Raw genomic sequence first — 18,079 nt, forward strand, 5'->3', positions numbered from 1 at the left:
CACAGTCAGGCATCCTCTGGCAGATTTCCGCCTGTGACTCACCTCCGTGGAGCCTTGGCTCCACATCCTCACGTATTTCCTTATTGATTTGTAGGAGTTCAGTGTGCATTCCGTGCGACCCTCTGTCCGCTGTGGGCCGGACTTGCGCACAGCCCTTCCCGGACGGCAGCCGTTCTCCTAACGGTGCCCACGGATCCGCCGTCCACTGTCGGGCGGGGCTGTAATGCTCACACAGCCTTGACAGCCTTTCCCTTGATGGTATGTTCTTTTTGTGTCTTGACTGAGAAAGCCTCTTTATCTGGAAGCAGAAGTTGTTCTTTTTAATAACTGCTGCACTGAGACAAAATTCACATGCTTTATATGTGCATATAGGACAGTGTACAACTCTGCGTTGTTGGGTCTATTCACAGAGTTGCACAGCCATCAAAACTAATTCCAGAGCCGGCGCCTGGGTGGCTCAGTTGGTTAAGCGACTGCCTTCGGCTCAGGTCATGATCCTGGAGTCCCAGGATCGAGTCCTGCATCGGGCTCCCTGCTCAGCGGGGAGTCTGCTTCTCCCTCTGACCCTCTTGGATCTCACGCTCTCTCTCTCTCTATCTCATTCTCTCTCTCAAATAAGTAAATAAAATCTTTAAAAAAAAAAACAAACTAATTCCAGAGCATTATCATCACCCCAGAAAGAGGCTGTGCCTGATCATTGTCATTACCCAATCCTCCTTCCCCTTGGCCCCTGGCACCACCGATCGACCCTCTGTTTCTGTGCATTTGTCTTTTCTGGACATTTCATGTACATGGAGTTCTACAGTATGTGGTCTTTTGCGATCGGCTTCTTTCCTGTAGCGTCAGGTTGTTAAGGTTCATTCTACATGTTGTAGCATGTGTCAGAAAGGCCCCAATTTTAAATTTGTTCTTTCACGTAGAACCCTTCTGACCCTGTTGGAACTGCTTTCCATGTGTGGTGTGAGGTTGGGATCAAATTTTGTTCTAGAGAGTGGCCAGGCAGTTGCTGCAGATCTGCTCATGAAACACTCCGTCTCTCCCCGACGTGGGCCACATGGCAGGTGTGCAAGCTTCTCTGGTTCCCGTCTGCCCCCTTCTCCCCCCCCCCCCCACGTGGCTTTGGTGTCTTTCCATGGAGTCCATTCCACGTGGAGCTCTCTGGACTCCCACCATCCTGCAATCCCACCACGTGGCTCGTGATAATTCTTGTTTTCACTGAATCAGTGAAGCACTGACCAGACGTGACGCTGCTACCCGAGGTAACCGCCTGGAGCCCCGCACCTTCTCTTGCTCCTTGGAGCCTTGGAGCCCCACCGTTGCTTCTCATGTATAGGGTGAAGTGCTTGCCGAGACCAGAACTCCCGCCTCACCTCCGGCTCCCCCGTGTCTGGGAACAGGGGTCCCCTGGGTCTGATGACCCTGCCACACCTAGATTTTCCCAGTTTCCTGAGCTGGCCCCACTGACCACACATTGCCGCCTCTGCATGTGGCTGGAGTCCCCTGGTGTCCTGCCCCCACCAATGCCTCCCCACTGTTCCTGCCTCCTCTGAAGGACAGTTGGCCCCATCACACCAGGGCCTGGCACTCAGTAGACATCTGCTTGACATCGAATGATAAAAACAAAATCCCTCCTTCCTGAAACTAGTTTATGTCTCCCCTTCTTGCTACCGAGGGGCTTGGTGCATAGATTTTGGGGCTCAGTAAATATGGTGTTCCCAGCCTTGCGTGTGTGTGTGTTAGAGTCTCCCGGAGGGCGTCTAAAATGCATATGGACATTCAGGCACCTCCCCTGGAGTCTAATACTGTTGGTCTCATGGGGGAAGAGATCAGATGTTAAAAAGTCCCCAGGGAGTATAGATGGAGCCATGCTGAGAGCCACTGGGCCAGGTGTGACTTGACCTCGGTGTGGCTAAGTGACCCTGCCAGGCAGGCTGGTAGACTTCCGTTCTTTGCCTCTACCCGTAATTTCCAATCATTCAGAGTGAAATCTGGGTTGCTGGGGGAGGAGACTGTGAAAGTGCCCCGTTTGTTTCTGGGCATGAAATTAACAGGAAGGAGATTCTTTTTCCCCTCTTCTCCTCTGGCTGGAAACAATGGCACAGTTTCAGTTGGAATTGCCAGGTTTCTCAAGCGCCAGACGGAGAAGTGAGGTTGAGTGTTTGGGCTGAGAACACCAGAGGCTACCAGGCAGATCCAAACTGGGCCCGTTCTCAGTCAGCTAAGTTGGACACAGCCCCCCTGAGATTCAGTGTAGGGGGGCCTTGTGGTTTTCCCTGGAATTAAAATGCCAGGCACCCCCGAGGCCCTGGGTGCTGATCCACTGGGATCCCCGGAGCTTTGCATGAAGCACACAAAGGTGCAGATAGGTAGCCAGGGGATGGCCATGGGTCTCAGGAGAGGCTGAGTGGCCAGCATGGAGAGATACCGGTTTTCATTAATGCAACTGTTTGGTTTTCTCAGTGCCAGTTTTCTTTCTTCTGTGGATGGAGAGGGTGGGGCTCCTGTTTGGCCATTCCATTTCATCTCTTGAGTTGGTGGGGCGGGATTTAAGGTTTCCGTGATCCCGCCTGCCTTGGTTTGGAGGTGGAATCAGGGGAGTGGCCGGGTGCCAGCCTCTTGGCCCAGAGGCTGCTGGGCGAGTGTTTTCACTGTATGACATGGGGCTTGATACTTAACCTCTCTGAGGCTCAGGCTCCTCTTCACTCAGCAGAGATAGTAATAACAGGGCCTCCCTCATCAGCTTGGTGTGAGGATTACAGGGGGTGACGGCTGGGGTTTTGCTAGATGCCTACTGGCACCTAGCAGATGCTCGGTAAAATTTGTGTGGCCAGTGGGAGAACAGGTTCCCTTCTCAGTGCCCTGCGTGGACGTGAGAACTCTGTCCTACATCCAGGGCTTGGAAGTCGTTTGCTGAGCTTGTGGCTGGCTGCCTTGGCCCGGGCCCCTCTACAGGCTCAGGTGGGAGGCCGAGCAGAGGAGGGGGCAGCAGGGGCCAAGGTGCCCAGCCCTCCCAGCCTCCCTGGCTCAGTGTGGCCACCCCTGGGAGGTGTCCTCACGGGAACCTGATGTTCCCCTGATATGCCTCCCTCAGCCCTCTCGTCCTCATCCATAAATAATACGTGTCTCACATTTAGCCCGCACCTCCCGGAGCCGCAGTGTGTGCCAGGAAGCAGACGCTAGTGGGGATCGGCTCGGATGCTCCTGAGCCTGCCTGCCACCGTCCCACCTCCGTGGCTTTGCTCACGCTGTACCCTGCTCAGACTTGCCTTCCATTCCCACTGCACTGATAGGCCTGTCAGAGTCCTGCTTGCTCTTCAAGGCTCAGCTCAGATGCCACCTCCTGCAGGAAGGAGCCCTTGATTTCTCCCTGTCAGCACATCCTTGCCCTCTGCCCCCTCCCCCAGGCTGTACTTCTTCACTCTTTCCCCTTCAGCAACTGCTGTTATTCCTGCAGCTCCTTCATTAGGCGGAGGGACCCTAACAGAGGGGGGCCATGCCCTTGGACAAGCAGGTGTGGCTGCTGGTCCTGCTGGTGCCTGGCTCTGTGAGCTTGGGCGGACCCATTCACTCTGCCGAGCATCCTTCCCCTCCTCTATAGGCCAGGCTTTCTGCCACCCTCCTAGCGGAGTCCCCGGGAGGGGCAGAGTGAGTGCACTGCACTGGGGTCGGAAGCAGCTTCTCGTGCCTCCTCACCTATGTCAGGAGCCTTCAGCATTCCAGGGGCTTCTATCCAGCACAGGATGCCCAGCAGAGGCCCAGGGTCCAGGGTGTAGGTGGGCCTGGGGTTAGAACATGCTCCAAGTCCTTTAAGGAGACGGACCATTTCCAGCTTCTACTGGATCGGTGTCTGGGGCCTTGTCGAGGGACACCCCAAAGTGCCCTGTGTCAGGGGTGAGGGCAGCTGAGCGGGCGGCTCCAAGACCTGCTGAGCCTGGCTTGTGGGCAGGGTGGGGGGACAGAAGCCACTTGGGGACTGAGCATGGGCTAGCAGGACCGGGTCCCGCAAGAAGTGTGGTCTTTGCTGCTTTCTAGAGCCCAGGGCTGCACTGAGCCACTGAGCCAGAGGGAAGGCAACGCCTCTGGAGAGAGAAGCGGTGAAACCAGCTTATGGGGAAGCAGATGCCCTCAGGAGCCACGTCCATCCGCTGGGGGCAGAGATGGAAGCCTGGAATGATGAGGGAGCTTCTGTTTGATGAGGCCCTTCTGCCCCGATGGAGCCACCGGCCCTGGCGCCGACCCCTCTTAATGAAGTGGAAGGAGGAGAGAATTGAATCACTGGAGTGGCAGTGTGGAAATGTCAGCCACCCCCACAGAGGAGGCCCTAGGCGGGGTGCTGCTGGGTCTCCTGCTAATGACCTGCCACAAAGCTGCCCGTCCCCAAGACCTTGTGGGCAGCCCCGCTCAGCGGGAGGAGGCTGGAGGCTTGGAAGGGGACGCAGCCGGTGGGTCAGGCCCAATGTGTCACTGTGCGTCATAATGCAACCCCCGCCTTCCAGCCCCCACTTCTTCCTCTGGGGGGAGGGGGTCGTACTTTCTCCTAAGCGGTGACAGACAACGACTGGAGCTCTGCCCAGATCCCTGTGGCACTTCCTGCTTCTGTGTCCACTGCCCGCGTCACCTGCCGGTACCTGCCTCTCTGCCTGGGAGCCCTTCCTGTGCACTCTCCAGCGGGGCAGTGCTGGGGCTTTAGCACCTCTGTCCCCCCACAAGCAGCCCCCCTCGTGAGCCCTGGGGCAGGTAGGGGTAACTCCGAGACCCCCGGAGTCCCCCAGCAGACTGAAATTGCTTTCGCCCGCGCCTTCTGTTCCCCACCTCACCTCCCGCTCCCCTACCTGGGCTTCCCAGGGTCACCCCCCTACGCCGTGCATTGCCCTTCAGTCCCCTGCCTCACCCCGACTAACACGCGAGCCCCTGGTGTGGCCGGCCGTTGCTGCTGAGGGACATTCTGAGCAACACTTGCTCTTTGCACCTGGGATGCTCTGCCTTCTGTGTCTTTGGCAGTCCCTTGTTGGGGTGTTCTGTGTGGGGTGTGGGTGCTGTGTTTCAGGCGGAGTACCTGCTGCTGGTGGGAGCTTGTAGGATAGAGAACTGACCCGCCAGCAGGATGCGTTCCTGTTAGGTCTTCAGGCTGTTCCTGAGCGAAAAGGCTTCTCCTTTTGCCTAGTGCAGAGTTGGTGAGGAGGGTTTCCAGGGCTGATTGGATGTGACCTCCTGTGGCTCCCATGTTCTTACCGCTTGGACTAACAGGGAGGCTGAGGCCACACTGCCTACCTGGGGAGGCTGTCAGGCTGGGGGAGATGTGACCCAGCCCCAGACTCAGCCTCTGAGAAGGGAGGGTAGACTGATGGTCTGCACCCGTGAGGGGAGCTTGCAGACCCGCGGGCTCCGTTGAGTCTCTCCATCCGCGGGCTGGAGAGCCCTCCCCCATCCCTGGGGAACACAGGATCCTCAAGGAGGCCGAAGCTAGGGCTGACGTTCTGGCTCTCGGAAGCAAGAATGTTGCAGGCCCTGACCCCTTGCCGCCACCCCCTCCCCCCCCAGATGGAAACTGGATTGTGAATCCTCCAGGATAGGTCCGGGGGGGGGGTGCTGGGGAAGGTCTGAGGGGACACATTGGCCAGCCCATCCTGGGGTCCCTTCTGTAGTCACCTCCTTCATTTTCCCTGCAAGCAGCCAAGCCGGGAAATGACGCATACCTCCCTTGGGGCCCCGTTCCTCACCACTGCAAACCCTGGGATTAATTTAATTACACGCTCATCTCCGAGAGGCTGGGGCTCAGAGGCGCCCAGCGGGATCACGAGTTGCCCAAGGCTGCTGGGAAGGATCATCCTCCCAGGGAGCCAAGCCCTCCGGGGCCTCCCACCCCTGCCCGAGAAGGCCCATCTTGCAGCCACCCTGCCCTGCCGCAGGACACCTGCTCTGACCCACGGGCGACATGATGTCTGGCTCCTGGGCTCCTGGCGGGCGCAGAGCCTGGTCTGGGGAGTTGAATGTAGCAGAAGAAGAGGAGGCTTCTCTAGGACATGCGGGGGGCAGCCTCAAATCCTCTTCAGATCCACTGGAATGGGCAGACTCAGGCTGGCCCCAGGCCTCGGGAAAGGCCCCCGCACCAGAGCTGGGAGAACTCTGATGGGCCACCCTTCTGCTTCTGTGGTGTCAGTGGGTGGCTCGGCACTGTGCCAGTGCAATAATTTAATCCTTTCTCCTTTTTTTTTTTTTTTAAATAAACGAAAGATTTTTTTTCCCTATTTTGGAAGTAGATTATTTGAAAATTAGCAAGAAGGGGTGTGAATGAATAAAAACTCCCTTGTTCTCTCATGTGAACAGCGCCACCATCAACATTTCCACGTGCCTCCTTCTGGAATTCACTTCAACACAGATATTTTTAAACGTTGAGAGCAGTTCTACTTCTCATTTTGTGTCCGGTGCTTTCCACTGGCGTGTGAAGGTTTTTCCTTATTGTCGAGAAGAGAAACCCTTCCTAAACATCCTTTGAATGACAGGGTATACCCCTCTGCTTCTCCTGGACAAATAGTTATTTCCATTTCTGGCCGCCGCTGCTACACCATCTTTATAATTAGAATTCATTCTTTAGGATAGATTCCATTGGAAGTACCGGGTGATTTAAAATATTTCAAGGCCTCCTCTCTTGTTTGGAGATTAGAAAGAAAAGTCCACCGAAGCCTGGTGGTGTGAAGTGGACTTTGTTCTCTGTAGCTGCTTGGAGTTTGGGGCAAACGGAAACTGGCGGGTTAAGCGAGGACAGCACCTTGGCCGGTGTCCACGCGTGGCCTCTGAGGGAGGACAGCCGGCCCGTGGGCCCTGAGGTCTGGTCCTGACGGCAGTGGGTGGGCAGGTGGGCTGCTGTTGGGTCATTTGTCGCCCATAGCATTGCCTCTGGCCCTGGCCCTGGCCCCACTCTGTTCTCCTCTCTGCCGTCCTAGGGAGTGTGGCAGACCCCGCTGGGGCCGAGGACGCTGAGGCTGGCGGGCACATCTGCTGACTCCATCCTGCTCCACGACTCTGACTGCAGTCTGACCAAGAAAGGAAACGCCGGGAGCTCCCGGTTGACCCCAGAGAAATTGGCAGAGGGAGCTAGAACTGTCCCCATACCGGGAAACTGGGTGTGGGGGCAGGGGCCCCCCTTCCTCTGACAGTGAGTGAGCTGATGGCCTGGCTGTGCATAGGTGAGAGGTCCTCTCCTGAGTTCGGGGCTGTGCCTGGCAGCGCGGGCCCACGGTGGGGGCTGCGGTGAGTGGCGGTGGGGGCGGCTTGTCGTGGAGCCGAGGACTGGGCAGTCGAGCGTCCCGGAGAGAGAGGCTTGCACAGGAGCCATGTCTTCTTTCTGGGACCCGTGCCAGCTTCTTTCAACCGCATGGCGCTGTCAGCTCTGCTCAGAGCAACCAGGCACTTGGGGTCCTGAGCACTGACCCGCAGGGGGAGCGGGATGGTGGGGAGAGGGTCTGGCGGGGCCCAGCTCACCCACCAGCAGGTGGGGGACACTGGTCCTCTCGGCCTCCTCATCTGGAAAGTGGGGAGGTTGCCTACTGGACCCTCCCCAGGTGGGTGGCGGGTCTCCCCCGCCCTCCACTGACCCCACCCAGGGTCAGACCACGCAGGGGTCCGCTAGTTATTTGGGTCTCCTCGTCTTAACGTGTGAGGATGAGAGAGCTGGAAGGATCTTTGTAGTTTTTGCCCACTGTTTCCCAGTCGGTGTTCCGGGGAACCCTTCCTGCTGACAGCATGAGGCCCCAGAGAGGTGGGGAACCCAGGCTGCACCCCAGCTCCGTCCCAATGCCCAGAGGGGCCTGGCACATCCTGAGCCATCAGTCCTGTTGGCATGGGAGTGATGTGGGAAGGGATGTGGGGAGTGTCTGTCAGTCCCGGCTGGTTGAGAATGAACTGAGGCAGGAGGGCAGGGGGCAGGCACAGGGCATGGGCTCTAGTGACCACCGGCTGAAGAAGGGTGTGAGGAAGGCCTTTGTACAGCTGCGGCCACCGGGCTGGCCAGGGTCCCCTGCCTGGGCAGGTGGGATCTGCCCAGCGCCGGGCACGCACGCGGGGTCCCAGTGGGGAGGCCCTTGGGGTCACCCTCCTGGGGTCCAGCCCCCCCGTCGCTGCTGCCCTGAGTTGTGCCGCGAACAAGCCCCTTCACGTCTCAGAACCTTGATTTCCTGGCTGTCAAAGGGAGCTCTGCAGAGCTGGGGGCTCGGTGAGGTGGCGTGGGGAGCAGCAGGAGCCCCCCCCCCAGCTGCCTGGTAGTTACCAGTGCCATCCCCAAGGCTGAGGGCGGCAGGCCTGGCGGGGAGTGGCCCTTCTCCCTCTCCAGAAGGCCGGCATTCCTGAGAGCTGACTGCTGCTGTCTCGGGCAGGAGGAGCTGGTTGTGTAATTCCCCAACAGCTAGTGGGTGGGCCTGGCCGCCCCCCATTCCCGCCACGGGCTGGGCTGATGCTCCTGGGCCTGGTCCAGGGCTGGGTGGGTGGAGCTCTGAGGGTCCTTCCCCTGTGCTTGGAGAACAAAGCACCCCACGGCGGGCAGCTCAGGGGGCAGAGGGGCACCTGTGTGTGAAAGCTGGGGTAGCCTCAGAGAATGGCCTTGCCAATGGGCAGGCCCAGGCCGAGCCCCAGGGGAGGGAGGGCAGGGCATTCTGGGGAGGGGGCCTCCCGCTGAGCACCAGTGGGGGAGGGGCACCACATCCGTGTCCGCAGGGGGCCGGGCTCATGGGCTATGCCAGCTGTGTGCTGGGGTGGGCAGATCTTCATCTTCCCACCGGTCCATGATGGTCCAGCTTGTTCTCTGACAGCACCCAATCCCCTTTAGCCCGCCCCGGTGTGTTAAAAGTCCTGTGGGGTCCGTCTCCCAAGGCTGCAGTTTCGAGAGGTGGCTTTGGTCAGAGGTGTGGTGACTTCTGAACTAAAAGGCTGGTGGTGTAACCAGTGGAGACTCTGTCCTGTCGGGGGCAGGTGGGTGCAGTAGGGGGAGCAGTGACTGGCCCAGTGGATGGCATGTAGGCCGGTGTCTGGGCCATGTGAACTCTGGCGAGGTGCTCATGTGGACGAGAGGCGCTAGCCTGTCCCTTACTGGGTGGCTGCAGACCAGGCAGGGAGGTGCCCCGTGCATCCAGTTGGGACCTGACTGCCCACCTGCACGACTGCACCTGCCAAGATGGTTTGGTCCCCTTGCCTTCCCTGCCCTGTGGTCCACATCGTCTCCTGGCCCCTCTGCTCTGTTGCCCTTGGCTCCCACCTCGGTAGTCTCCCTCATCCCAGCCTGGCCTGCAGTGACTTAGTCCTTGCTTTTCCCCTCTGCTGGCCCAGCTGATCTCTAGCCTGCTGGGGAGGCAGGACCAGGGCTCTGGGAGTCCGGGTGGTGGAATTTTGCCTGCCTTTCTGATGTGATTGTAAAACAGGTCAGTGTGGTGAGGGGGGGTGGATTTCAGAAACCCTGCTGCATTCCGAAACTGGGGCTGCATGGCTGGGGAGTGTGTTACTGGCTTGGCCCAGTACCCAGCTCCCGGCTGCTCTCGTCAGTAGAGTCCTTCCAGAATGATGGTGTCTCACCTGCATTATGTACCCCCTCCCCCCACCTCACCAGCTGTGAATTGTTTTAGAAGTTCCTGTGTGTTAGGCAGGGGGGAGCAGAGGAACCCTGGATGCTGACTTGGTATGCTCAGGAGACTCAGTTTCCCTGTTGTGCTGGGGAGGGGCTCCCTGGGCCCCATTCCCTGCTGTGTGCTGCCCCCTGGCTGTGAGGGTCCTGTCGGGGGGGGGGATGTTTGGGAGCACTTTTTGGATGCGAAGTATGACAGAGGCTGAGGGAATAGGCACAGGACAGGTGGTAAGGGAACCCCTCTCCTTTCTGCAGGTTCTGGAAACCCCGGCCCAGAGGCTTCGGTCAGGGTGGGGGTCTCTCCCTGGAAACCGAGTCAGCCATGATTAACGTGCTCCCCACTTGTGTCGTTACAGATCCCTCGTCCACCTGCATCAGGCAGCTGGAGACCAAGGTGAGGCTGCTGGAGGGTGACAAGGCCCTCACGCAGGTAGGCTAGCTGGGGGGAGACCGCGGGGGGGCAGTGCCTACTGCACTCTGGGGGCCGGCGTGAGCCCTGCCCCTGCCCCCCTGAACCCTCGCCCACCTGTGTCCCAGCTTACCTGGGGCTCCCTTCCCCCCTCACACCCATAGCCGCCCACCTGCCCCACTGCCATCCGAGGCAGCCCCTGGAACTTTGGGGTCATGGACCTAATCCTCACTCCATGGCCTTTGGGGCGTCCCCTGGTGGTCTGTGAGCTCCTCGGGCCAGTCCATGGTGTGGAATGCACAGTTGCTGAAGAAGGGGTTGCTTTGGCCCTCAGGGAGGCAGATCGAGGCCGGGGTGGGGGCTGGCACACCCCCACTCTCACCCACACGGAGACCTCCCCGCTCCTGCCACGCTGACCCTCTCCCGTCTGGGGCGCACCCTCCCCCCTCCTGGGCCTGGCCAGTGCCCACAGACAGATGAGGCTGTGTCTCATCCCCAGCACGTCCCCAGCAGAGGGATGGCGGGTTAGAGGCTGGAGGATGAGGGCCGTGCAGGGGGGCGGCCGGGCAGGGTGACAGCCAGAGCAGGGGGGACAGGCGGCTCTGCTCCTGCTGAGTGCGGCTGGAGCACAGAGGGGTCGTGACTGTCAGGACGAGGGCCTTCTCTGCTGCGGGTGGGGTGGGGATGGGAGGCTGTGGTCAGCCCTGCACGGGGTCCTGGGGGCCTGCTGGCTTGGCCAACCCCTCCAGCCTCTCTCCCTCGTACCTATCCTGGGCTTGATCTCCCGTGCCGCCACCCCCCCCCCCCCCCCCCCCCCCCCCCCCGCCAAGTGGCAGCCGGAATGCCCAGAGCGTTTCTCTGGGAACCAACCCCAGGGAGGGCTCAGCTGCCTGGCCCCGTTGCTAGGCGACCAGCAGGCTTGGCGCCACTGTCCTGCTCGGAAGCCCGCGGCACGCTCTCTGCCCCTGGGCGGCTGCTGGGAGGCTCAGGGCCCAGGCACGGAGTCCAGGACCCCCCCCCGCTGCGCCTCGCCCCTGCGTGGGCTGTGTGGGCAGTTCCTATGTGGGCCGAGTACACGGTTCACCCCCGACTCCTCCACACCCCCAAGGCCACCGCACCCATGTTCAGGTGTGGAGCCAGGCATCGAATTGCAAGGCTGGTTTGGTAACTTTAGATGGTTTCAGGTCCTGTGTGGCAGAAGGGCTTGGCCACGAGGCATGCTGGCTCCTTTGGCTCCTCGGGGCTGGGGGGAGGCAGGGAGGGGCTGGGGTCTCATCTGGCTGGGGGCTGGGGCACCTTACATTCCATGTGGGCCTGGCATGGGCTGATGAGGGTGTGTGGGCTGGGCTGCAGGAGCTGAGGCCGAAGTGATGCCAGGAGGAGTGGGGGTGGTGGGGGCCAGCATTAAGGCTTGGGGCCTTTGCTTTGGAGCAGGTGCCTGTCCTGCTTGCTGCAGCCACTGGACAGCAGAATGAAGGCCAGGACCACGATCTGGACCTGAAGCCTTGGGTCAGTGGCCTCGTGAGTCTGTCCCCGTCTGACTGTTCTTTGTTTCATGGTTCCCTTGGAGAAGCAGGTTGAGCGCCCAAAGCCCCGAATTCAGGATGCTGTTTGCCATGTTGTTCTGTGGTCCAACTGGACGTTGCTTGTGGCCCCTTTTCCACAAAGACGGGCATGGCCCCAGCCCCGTGGCCCCTGCTGTCCCCGGTCACATTGTCCCATTGGGAAAATAGACCCCAATTCCCAGTGGTGGACCTGGCCGTGGACTTGGGGGAAATGTGCACACCATGGAGGGGTGGCCCTTCTCTTCCTTCCTCCCTGGGGGCACCCCTGGTGTCACAAGGGAGGCCCCCCTAGCTGTGCCCACTGGCCCCATGCCCACACGTACAGAGGGGGAGGTTGTTAGGGGCCCTGTGTCTGGGCGTCAGGGCATGGCAGCTATCTGCCCACCCGCCCCCCCCCCCCGCCCCAAAGCCTGCTCAGACCTGCTCCCAGGGGTCAGACCTGGAGCCATGGCCCGGGGGCAGCAGCAGTAGGGTTCTGGCCTCCATGCCTGGGCCGGGCCTGCTGGGCAAAGATGTCCATTAGACGGAGGGATGCAGGCCGTTGCCGGGATCCAGGCTTGCTGGCTGCAGGCGGTTAGACTGGGATTTAGGGACAAGAAGCTTTTTTCTGGCTTATGGCCAGTAGCGGGCAAGTACTGGGAGCTGAGCATCCGGTACAAAGGGCTCCAAGCGTCTTATTTCTCTGGTAGAACTTTTCTTTCTCCCTGAAGCCTCGCGAAGCCAAGCTGCTGTGAGGGTAGCTGTGTGGGCTCGTGTGGGTCCTGGGGGGTGGGGCACCCGGGACCCTTCCCTGGTCTCTTCCTCAGCGGGACTCTGCCCAGGGTCTCCCAGTGAGCAGGTGTTAGGTCCACACCCAGCATCCCAGGAAGGGGGCAGCCCTGTGGTGCTGGGGCCTTGGCCCCTTGCTGCAGCGAAAGAGTTGGCCCCCAACCTACGGTCCGCAAGAGCGCCCAGGAGCTGTCGGCGTTGGCGGGATGTCTCCAGGGTCCTGGATGGGGCTCCTGCTGTCCCTGCCACCTGCTGTCACCAGAGCTTGGCCTTGAGGGTGGGTCGGTGGTGCTGGCTGCGGAGCGGGGCGCCACTGGTGTGAGCCAAGCAGGAGAGATGAGAGAGAGAGAGACAGAGAGGGGCCCCCTGGCCTGCTCTCGGCTGCCTGGTGGCAACTCACACCTCACTTGCTTCTGGATTCCTGGGGCAGCTCAGATGGCACCACTCTGTTTGCTCGCCTGGAAAATGGGCACTCACACACTTCGTGTGTAATTGATGGCTTTAGGGGTACAGGGTTGACCAGGCCCAGGCCTGAGCATCTCCTTGTCCCAGCTAGCCGGACTCGTGTGCATAGGGGGCTGCCGCAGGCCCATGATGACAGTCCTGGCCTCATTCTAGGGGAGTCCAGGGAAGAAAGGGTTTACTTTCTCTTCTTCCTCAGGAGGAAGGCATGGCCTCCTACCAAGAGCCTCCCCATCCACCCCCAGGGGGGCTCAGCACTTAGTCTGAGCTCTCAGCCCTGTGAGCTGCTAGTTGTCATGATCCTCCCTTGAGGAGCTCGGCCCCCACGTCTGTTGGACTGTCAGGTACTCGGGTTGGGTTGCTGGCTCTCTGTGGTCACATCTGCCTCTCCAGCGCTTAGCACAGCTGGACTGGGTGGATACATCTTGGGGAGCCCCTGGCTGCCCCCTACCCAGGGTCCAAGGCCGGGAGGGGAGGCTGGCTCTTGCCCAGAATAAGGAAGTTCTGCTTCACTAAGGTAGTGAGCGTGCCATCTTTGGAGGTAATCAAGGGATGGATGACTACGTTTGGGAATCCTGGAGAGAGAGAGAGTCCTGCCAGGGGTGGGATTCTGGCCTGGACCTCATGGGCCTGGCTTGTCGGACTTGATGATTCTGGCACTTAAGTCTTGCCACTGAAATCAGATTGCACAGAAACCTCCAGCTCTACAGAGGGTGGAGAGCACCTGCCTTTTGGCGAGAAGCGGGAGAGAGTAGGATGTGTCTTTGAACCACCTTCAGGGCACGTGGCTGCGGGGTTTGGGCGGGAGGGCGGCGAGCCTCTGCGGCCCCCATTTCCCACTGCCCCCGCCCCTCCCCTCATGGCCTCTGTTTAACTCCAGAATAGCTTTAATTAAAAATGTGCCAGCGTGTTCACAGAAGTAAATTATTATATTGCAGTTCGTATTTTCTTTCTCACGTTGGCTTTAAAATTTCGTCAACACAGCTGCTTCCTCCGTGATGATTCACTTCGAGCCCCCCCCCCCACACGTTATTATTTTTCCTGGGGATTCTGTGCCCGGCCGGGCTGGGGTGGGGGCGGCTGGCATTGACGCTGGGGCCTGGCTCCTTTGGTGTCCGCGGTCCCCTCCCCTGCTGGGCTGAGAAATGAAGCCTCCGTGTTCGCCCAGGAGCCGGCTTTTCAAAAGAGCAAGAAGTGCTTGAGCGGATCTCCCGTGGGGCAGGTGGGCCGCGTGGAGGGGAGTGGAGGTGGCCGTGCAGGCCCCCCCCCTCCTTCTCACCCCTGTGCCACGCCGCGCAGGGTCGCTCGAACACTCGGGTTGCAAGTGACCCCAAGATTGACACCAAGGGTTCCTGTAACAAAGCACACACTGGGTGGCTTCAGCGACGGAAGTGTATTTTCTCATGGTTCCGGGGGCCCCGGGGTCAACAAATGAACCTGGGGGGGGGCACAGTCCATCCTGCAGCAGGGGTGTGGTGGGCCTACTTGTATAAGGAAGTGGGTTTGGGCCCTGGAGGAACCTGAGTTCCAACGACCCATGCGCCAGCACTTGCCTGCACTATGGCTTTAGGCAAAATGCCTTCTGTCCTGGTGCCTCGGTTTCCTGACGTGGAAGATGGGGGTGATGGTGATGGCCCAGTGCAGCGTGTGCCATGCTGACTGTAACCTGGGGGGTGCCCGGTGCGGGGGCCTGCCTGTCTCTCCCTTCCCTGGTCTCGGGGACCTGGGATGTTCGAGGCCTGGCCCGTCTCTGAATGAACGGTTCCTCCGTGGCCCTCGTCTGTGTTTTGAGCCATACAGGCTGGGGGACAGGGGAGCAGTCTGCCACCATCTCAGCCCGTGCTGGACCTCCGTCCTCTTGTCTGAGTGCCTGAGGAGGATGTGTCATCCCGAGTGGCTGGTTCCCTTGCCCAAGCCCTCCAGAGAAGCTGGCCTCCAGGATTTTTGCGGTGGTGTCTTCTGTGACATGTTGCCGGTTGTCTGGCTCTGAGCTGTCCCCGCTCGGCCTGGCTGGTGTCTAGGGTTGGTGGTCACATCCTGCTCCCTCTGTTGTGAGTGGGTGGTCTCTGCGTCTCTGGAGGGCTTTAATTACTTCGTTAGCAGAACCTTAGAGCCGGTCCAGGCTCTCCCTCGGCCAGGGAGGAAACCTCTTCTTTCCAGCATCTGAGCACATGGTCTGGCTAGCGACGTGGGCAGAAAGAGACTAGGAATTCCACCTCTGTCCCCTCTGTGCCCGAGGCTTAATCACTGTCCACTGTGAGCCACATGCTGGGTGGCCGTCAATGCCAAGCCCAGGACTCCAGAGCCACAGGGCCTGGTTCAGATCGCCCGAGTGCCGCCTTACCAGTGGGGCGGCGTTGGGCCAGGGGCTTAACTGCTCCGTGCCTCAGTTTTCTCATCTGTCAAGTGGGACACCAGTGGTGCCCGCCCCAGGTTTAAAGGGCTGATCCCGCAAAGCACCAGGGTCCAGGGCCGGCCAGCGGTGAGAGTCGTGGGCCGTCCAGCAGGTGGGTGCCCTTCTTGACCCCAATTTACGTGTAAGCAACAGAGCCTGGAAAGTTGAGGAGTTGCTCAGACTCACCCAGCCCGGGTGGGATTTGGATCTGGGGAGTCTGTGCCCCCACTAACCCCCCTCACCTCCTCCTGCGGGGTCCTGTGGCCTGTCTCTTGCTCACCTTATTGGAACCAGTACTGGGTTGCCAAGGGGACCCCTGAGGGTCGACGGTCACTGTGGCGGATGAGACCTGGGCCGTGTGCTGTCCCGTCAGCTGCAGGCCACCGGTCCCGGGCAGTACGCACACCCCCACGTTTGGAACCTGGGATTTAGGGCCGGAAATCACGTGGGGCGTGGGGATGCGGTGCCATCTCCCCTGAGGAGAAGTCCTGTGAGCCGTGCCCCAGCCACACGTGGTACGTCCGCGGCCTACTCTGAGCACTAATTAGGAAGAAACCTCTGGGCCCCCAGCCATGCAGCAGCCGCGTTCTTCGTAATGGCCTGCAAATGAGTTCTCTGAAAACTAAAGTGGCAACGAGAGAAAGCCGGTCTGGTTGGTAGGCAGTGGCAGGGTGCCCTTGTGAGCGGCCCCGCAGCGCCCCTTCCCTTCCTCTGCCAGCTGGCGCACCGGGACCTTGGGGCGCCTCTGGGCCAGTGCAGCGGGCCGGCCTGTCGGGGTTGCAGGTCCCCGTGTGAGCCCCGGGAGGGCTGTGAGCGAACCGGGGGGCCGGCCCGGTCAGTCCTTGTAGACGGGGGGTGGTTTCTAAAAACATGGGGGCTCTCTGGAGGTTCCCACCCCGGCCCCGCCGAGGTCCCGGGTATCCAGGGAAGGGGTTGGGGTGGGGGTTGTGGCTGGCGTTTGCTGGGTGACACTGCTCCTCTTCCCTTCCAGTTGGCCCGTCCCTACGGCCGCCCGAGAAGCTGGCTTCAGGTAGAGCCGCCTGGCGGGACGCGTGTGCAGTGGTGTTTGGGGTGGGGGCTGCTTCGAGTGCTGTGTGCTGCTGTGTCTGCTGTGGGTCCCCTCCCATCCCTTCCTGGGAGCTGACCACCACCAGGGGGCCCTGGCTCTGCCCTCTCCGAGCGTGCAGTCGTGTACAGCTTCGCCACATGACAACAGCAGCGGAGCCAGGAGCCCACGGCCTCCCGCGGCCCTTCTCACCCAGCTCTCCCTGCCTGAGTCCGGTGGTCCGAGTGGTCTCGACACCCCTACGTCACCGCTCACCCCAGAGTCCCCACAACAGTCCCCGCGTCACCTGTCAGACCCTGCCTCCCTGTCGGGTGCGCTCAGGAGGTGCTTCTGCATGACACGGTCCCGCGGGGACCCAAGCCCTTTGGGAGCAAGAGGGAGGGGTGTGACTAGCTGCCCGGAGTGAGCCCGCCCACAGCTGCCGCCCAGACAAGGAGCCCCAAGTGGCAGGTGGGGGAGGTGGGCGGGGTCCTCCCTCCCTGTCCTGCTGTGGCCCTTTTCTGCTCCAGCACCCCTCTGACGGTGCTCCCCAGGGGTCCCCTGCCACGCGATGGCAGGCGAGCTCGCCGCAGGACCGCGGGGGCCCGGAGAGCCTTGGGTCACCTGAGTGCACGCCGGCTTCGAGCCGGGTGTCGGTGCAGTGACAGCCCTGGACGGGGTCCTTAGTGGACTTGGGGGCCCTGCCGACTCCTGGGGCTCGCCCTCCCGGTCGGAAGGGGCACGTCTTTGTCTGTACCCAACGTTTCTTTTACTTTTAGGGATTGTGGGAGTCCCGCCCACTCTGCGTGGCAGATCCTTTCTCCCTGTGTCCTAAGGGACCCACGTTTGGGATTGCACTCCCTGCAGGTGCAGGCCCAGCCACCCCAGAAGGCCCCTTCAGCTCCACTTCTCCTCCGTGATAAAACCTAGGGATTTCATTCTTCCAGGTCATCAACAGGCGAATCCCAGAATTTTTAATTTGGTTTTAAGTGCAATTATGGTCCCTCATTTTGATGCATCATTAGTCACATCGCCCCTAATGAGAGATTGTACGTTTTTCCCGCCAGCTTTGTGCTTCGCTAATAAAGTTCTGTGGACGTGCAAATATTTATAGATGATCGCTGAAGGCAGGGGTGGGAATTGCACGCACTCATTTAAACCCGCCCCCTGCCCCCTTGTACACACAAGGAAATTATCTGGCGGGGGATGGGGGGGAGGGAGGGAGGAAGCAACATAAACCTGTGTTTTCAGTAACAACACATGGGTTGCTTCTGAACCCATTTGGTCCCGGGCCAGAAGAGCTGTGGAGGAGGTGAGACTTAGCTCAGAGGAGGATCTAGACGGTGGGGGCAAGGACAGGGCAGCGTCCAGGTGTCCTGGTCCCAGGGGCCGGCCGGAGAGGGCAGGGCAGTGGCTCAGATCCTTGGCCGTGTGGTCAAGTGTCAGTGTGTGTGAGCTGGGCTGAGCCTTACCCCTGGTCCCTTTCGCCAGCCTGGCAAGGCTGGTGGGGGATGCTCCCGCAGAATGGGGTTGGAGGGCCCGGCGAGGGCCTGGTGGCACCGGCTGCAGATGCTCGGTGTCATTGGGTTTAGAACGCACTCTCCGTTCGAGAAGAGTTTGTAAGTGTCCAGACGCCTGGCCAGGAAGATAATTGCCTTGGAGTGAAGCTGGGTTGACGCCCCCGCCCACGGTGGGCGAGTCAGGGAGGCACAGGTGCCCTGATGGGCGGAGGGGTACCCCCCCAAGGTGGGGAGTGAGGGTTGGCACTGTGGCCTCTTGTGTTTTTGGTGCCTGGTGACAGGGGGGCTCCACTAGATCGGGCCTC

At 60.4% G+C, this 18,079-nt stretch overlaps 1 protein-coding gene across 2 annotated transcripts in view; it reads left to right on the top strand.

The window, feature by feature from the left end:
• CCDC85C (coiled-coil domain containing 85C) overlaps nt 1-18,079 on the top strand; it is a 70,646-nt gene that overhangs the window by 44,472 nt on the left and 8,095 nt on the right. The window contains exons 2-3 of one of the 2 annotated variants that reach the window (XM_088025003.1): nt 9,967-10,040; nt 16,201-16,239. In XM_088025003.1, the coding sequence (XP_087881129.1) occupies nt 9,967-10,040; nt 16,201-16,239 (113 nt within the window). The remainder of the gene's footprint in view (nt 1-9,966; nt 10,041-16,200; nt 16,240-18,079) is intronic. The other variant, XM_028101803.2, reaches the window with a different exon arrangement.

The sequence above is a fragment of the Eumetopias jubatus genome, unplaced genomic scaffold, assembly GCF_037043125.1.
Source record: "Eumetopias jubatus isolate StellerSeaLion01/CBP00866 unplaced genomic scaffold, mEumJub1_p1.0 scaffold_7, whole genome shotgun sequence".
Lineage (NCBI taxonomy): Eukaryota > Metazoa > Chordata > Mammalia > Carnivora > Otariidae > Eumetopias > Eumetopias jubatus.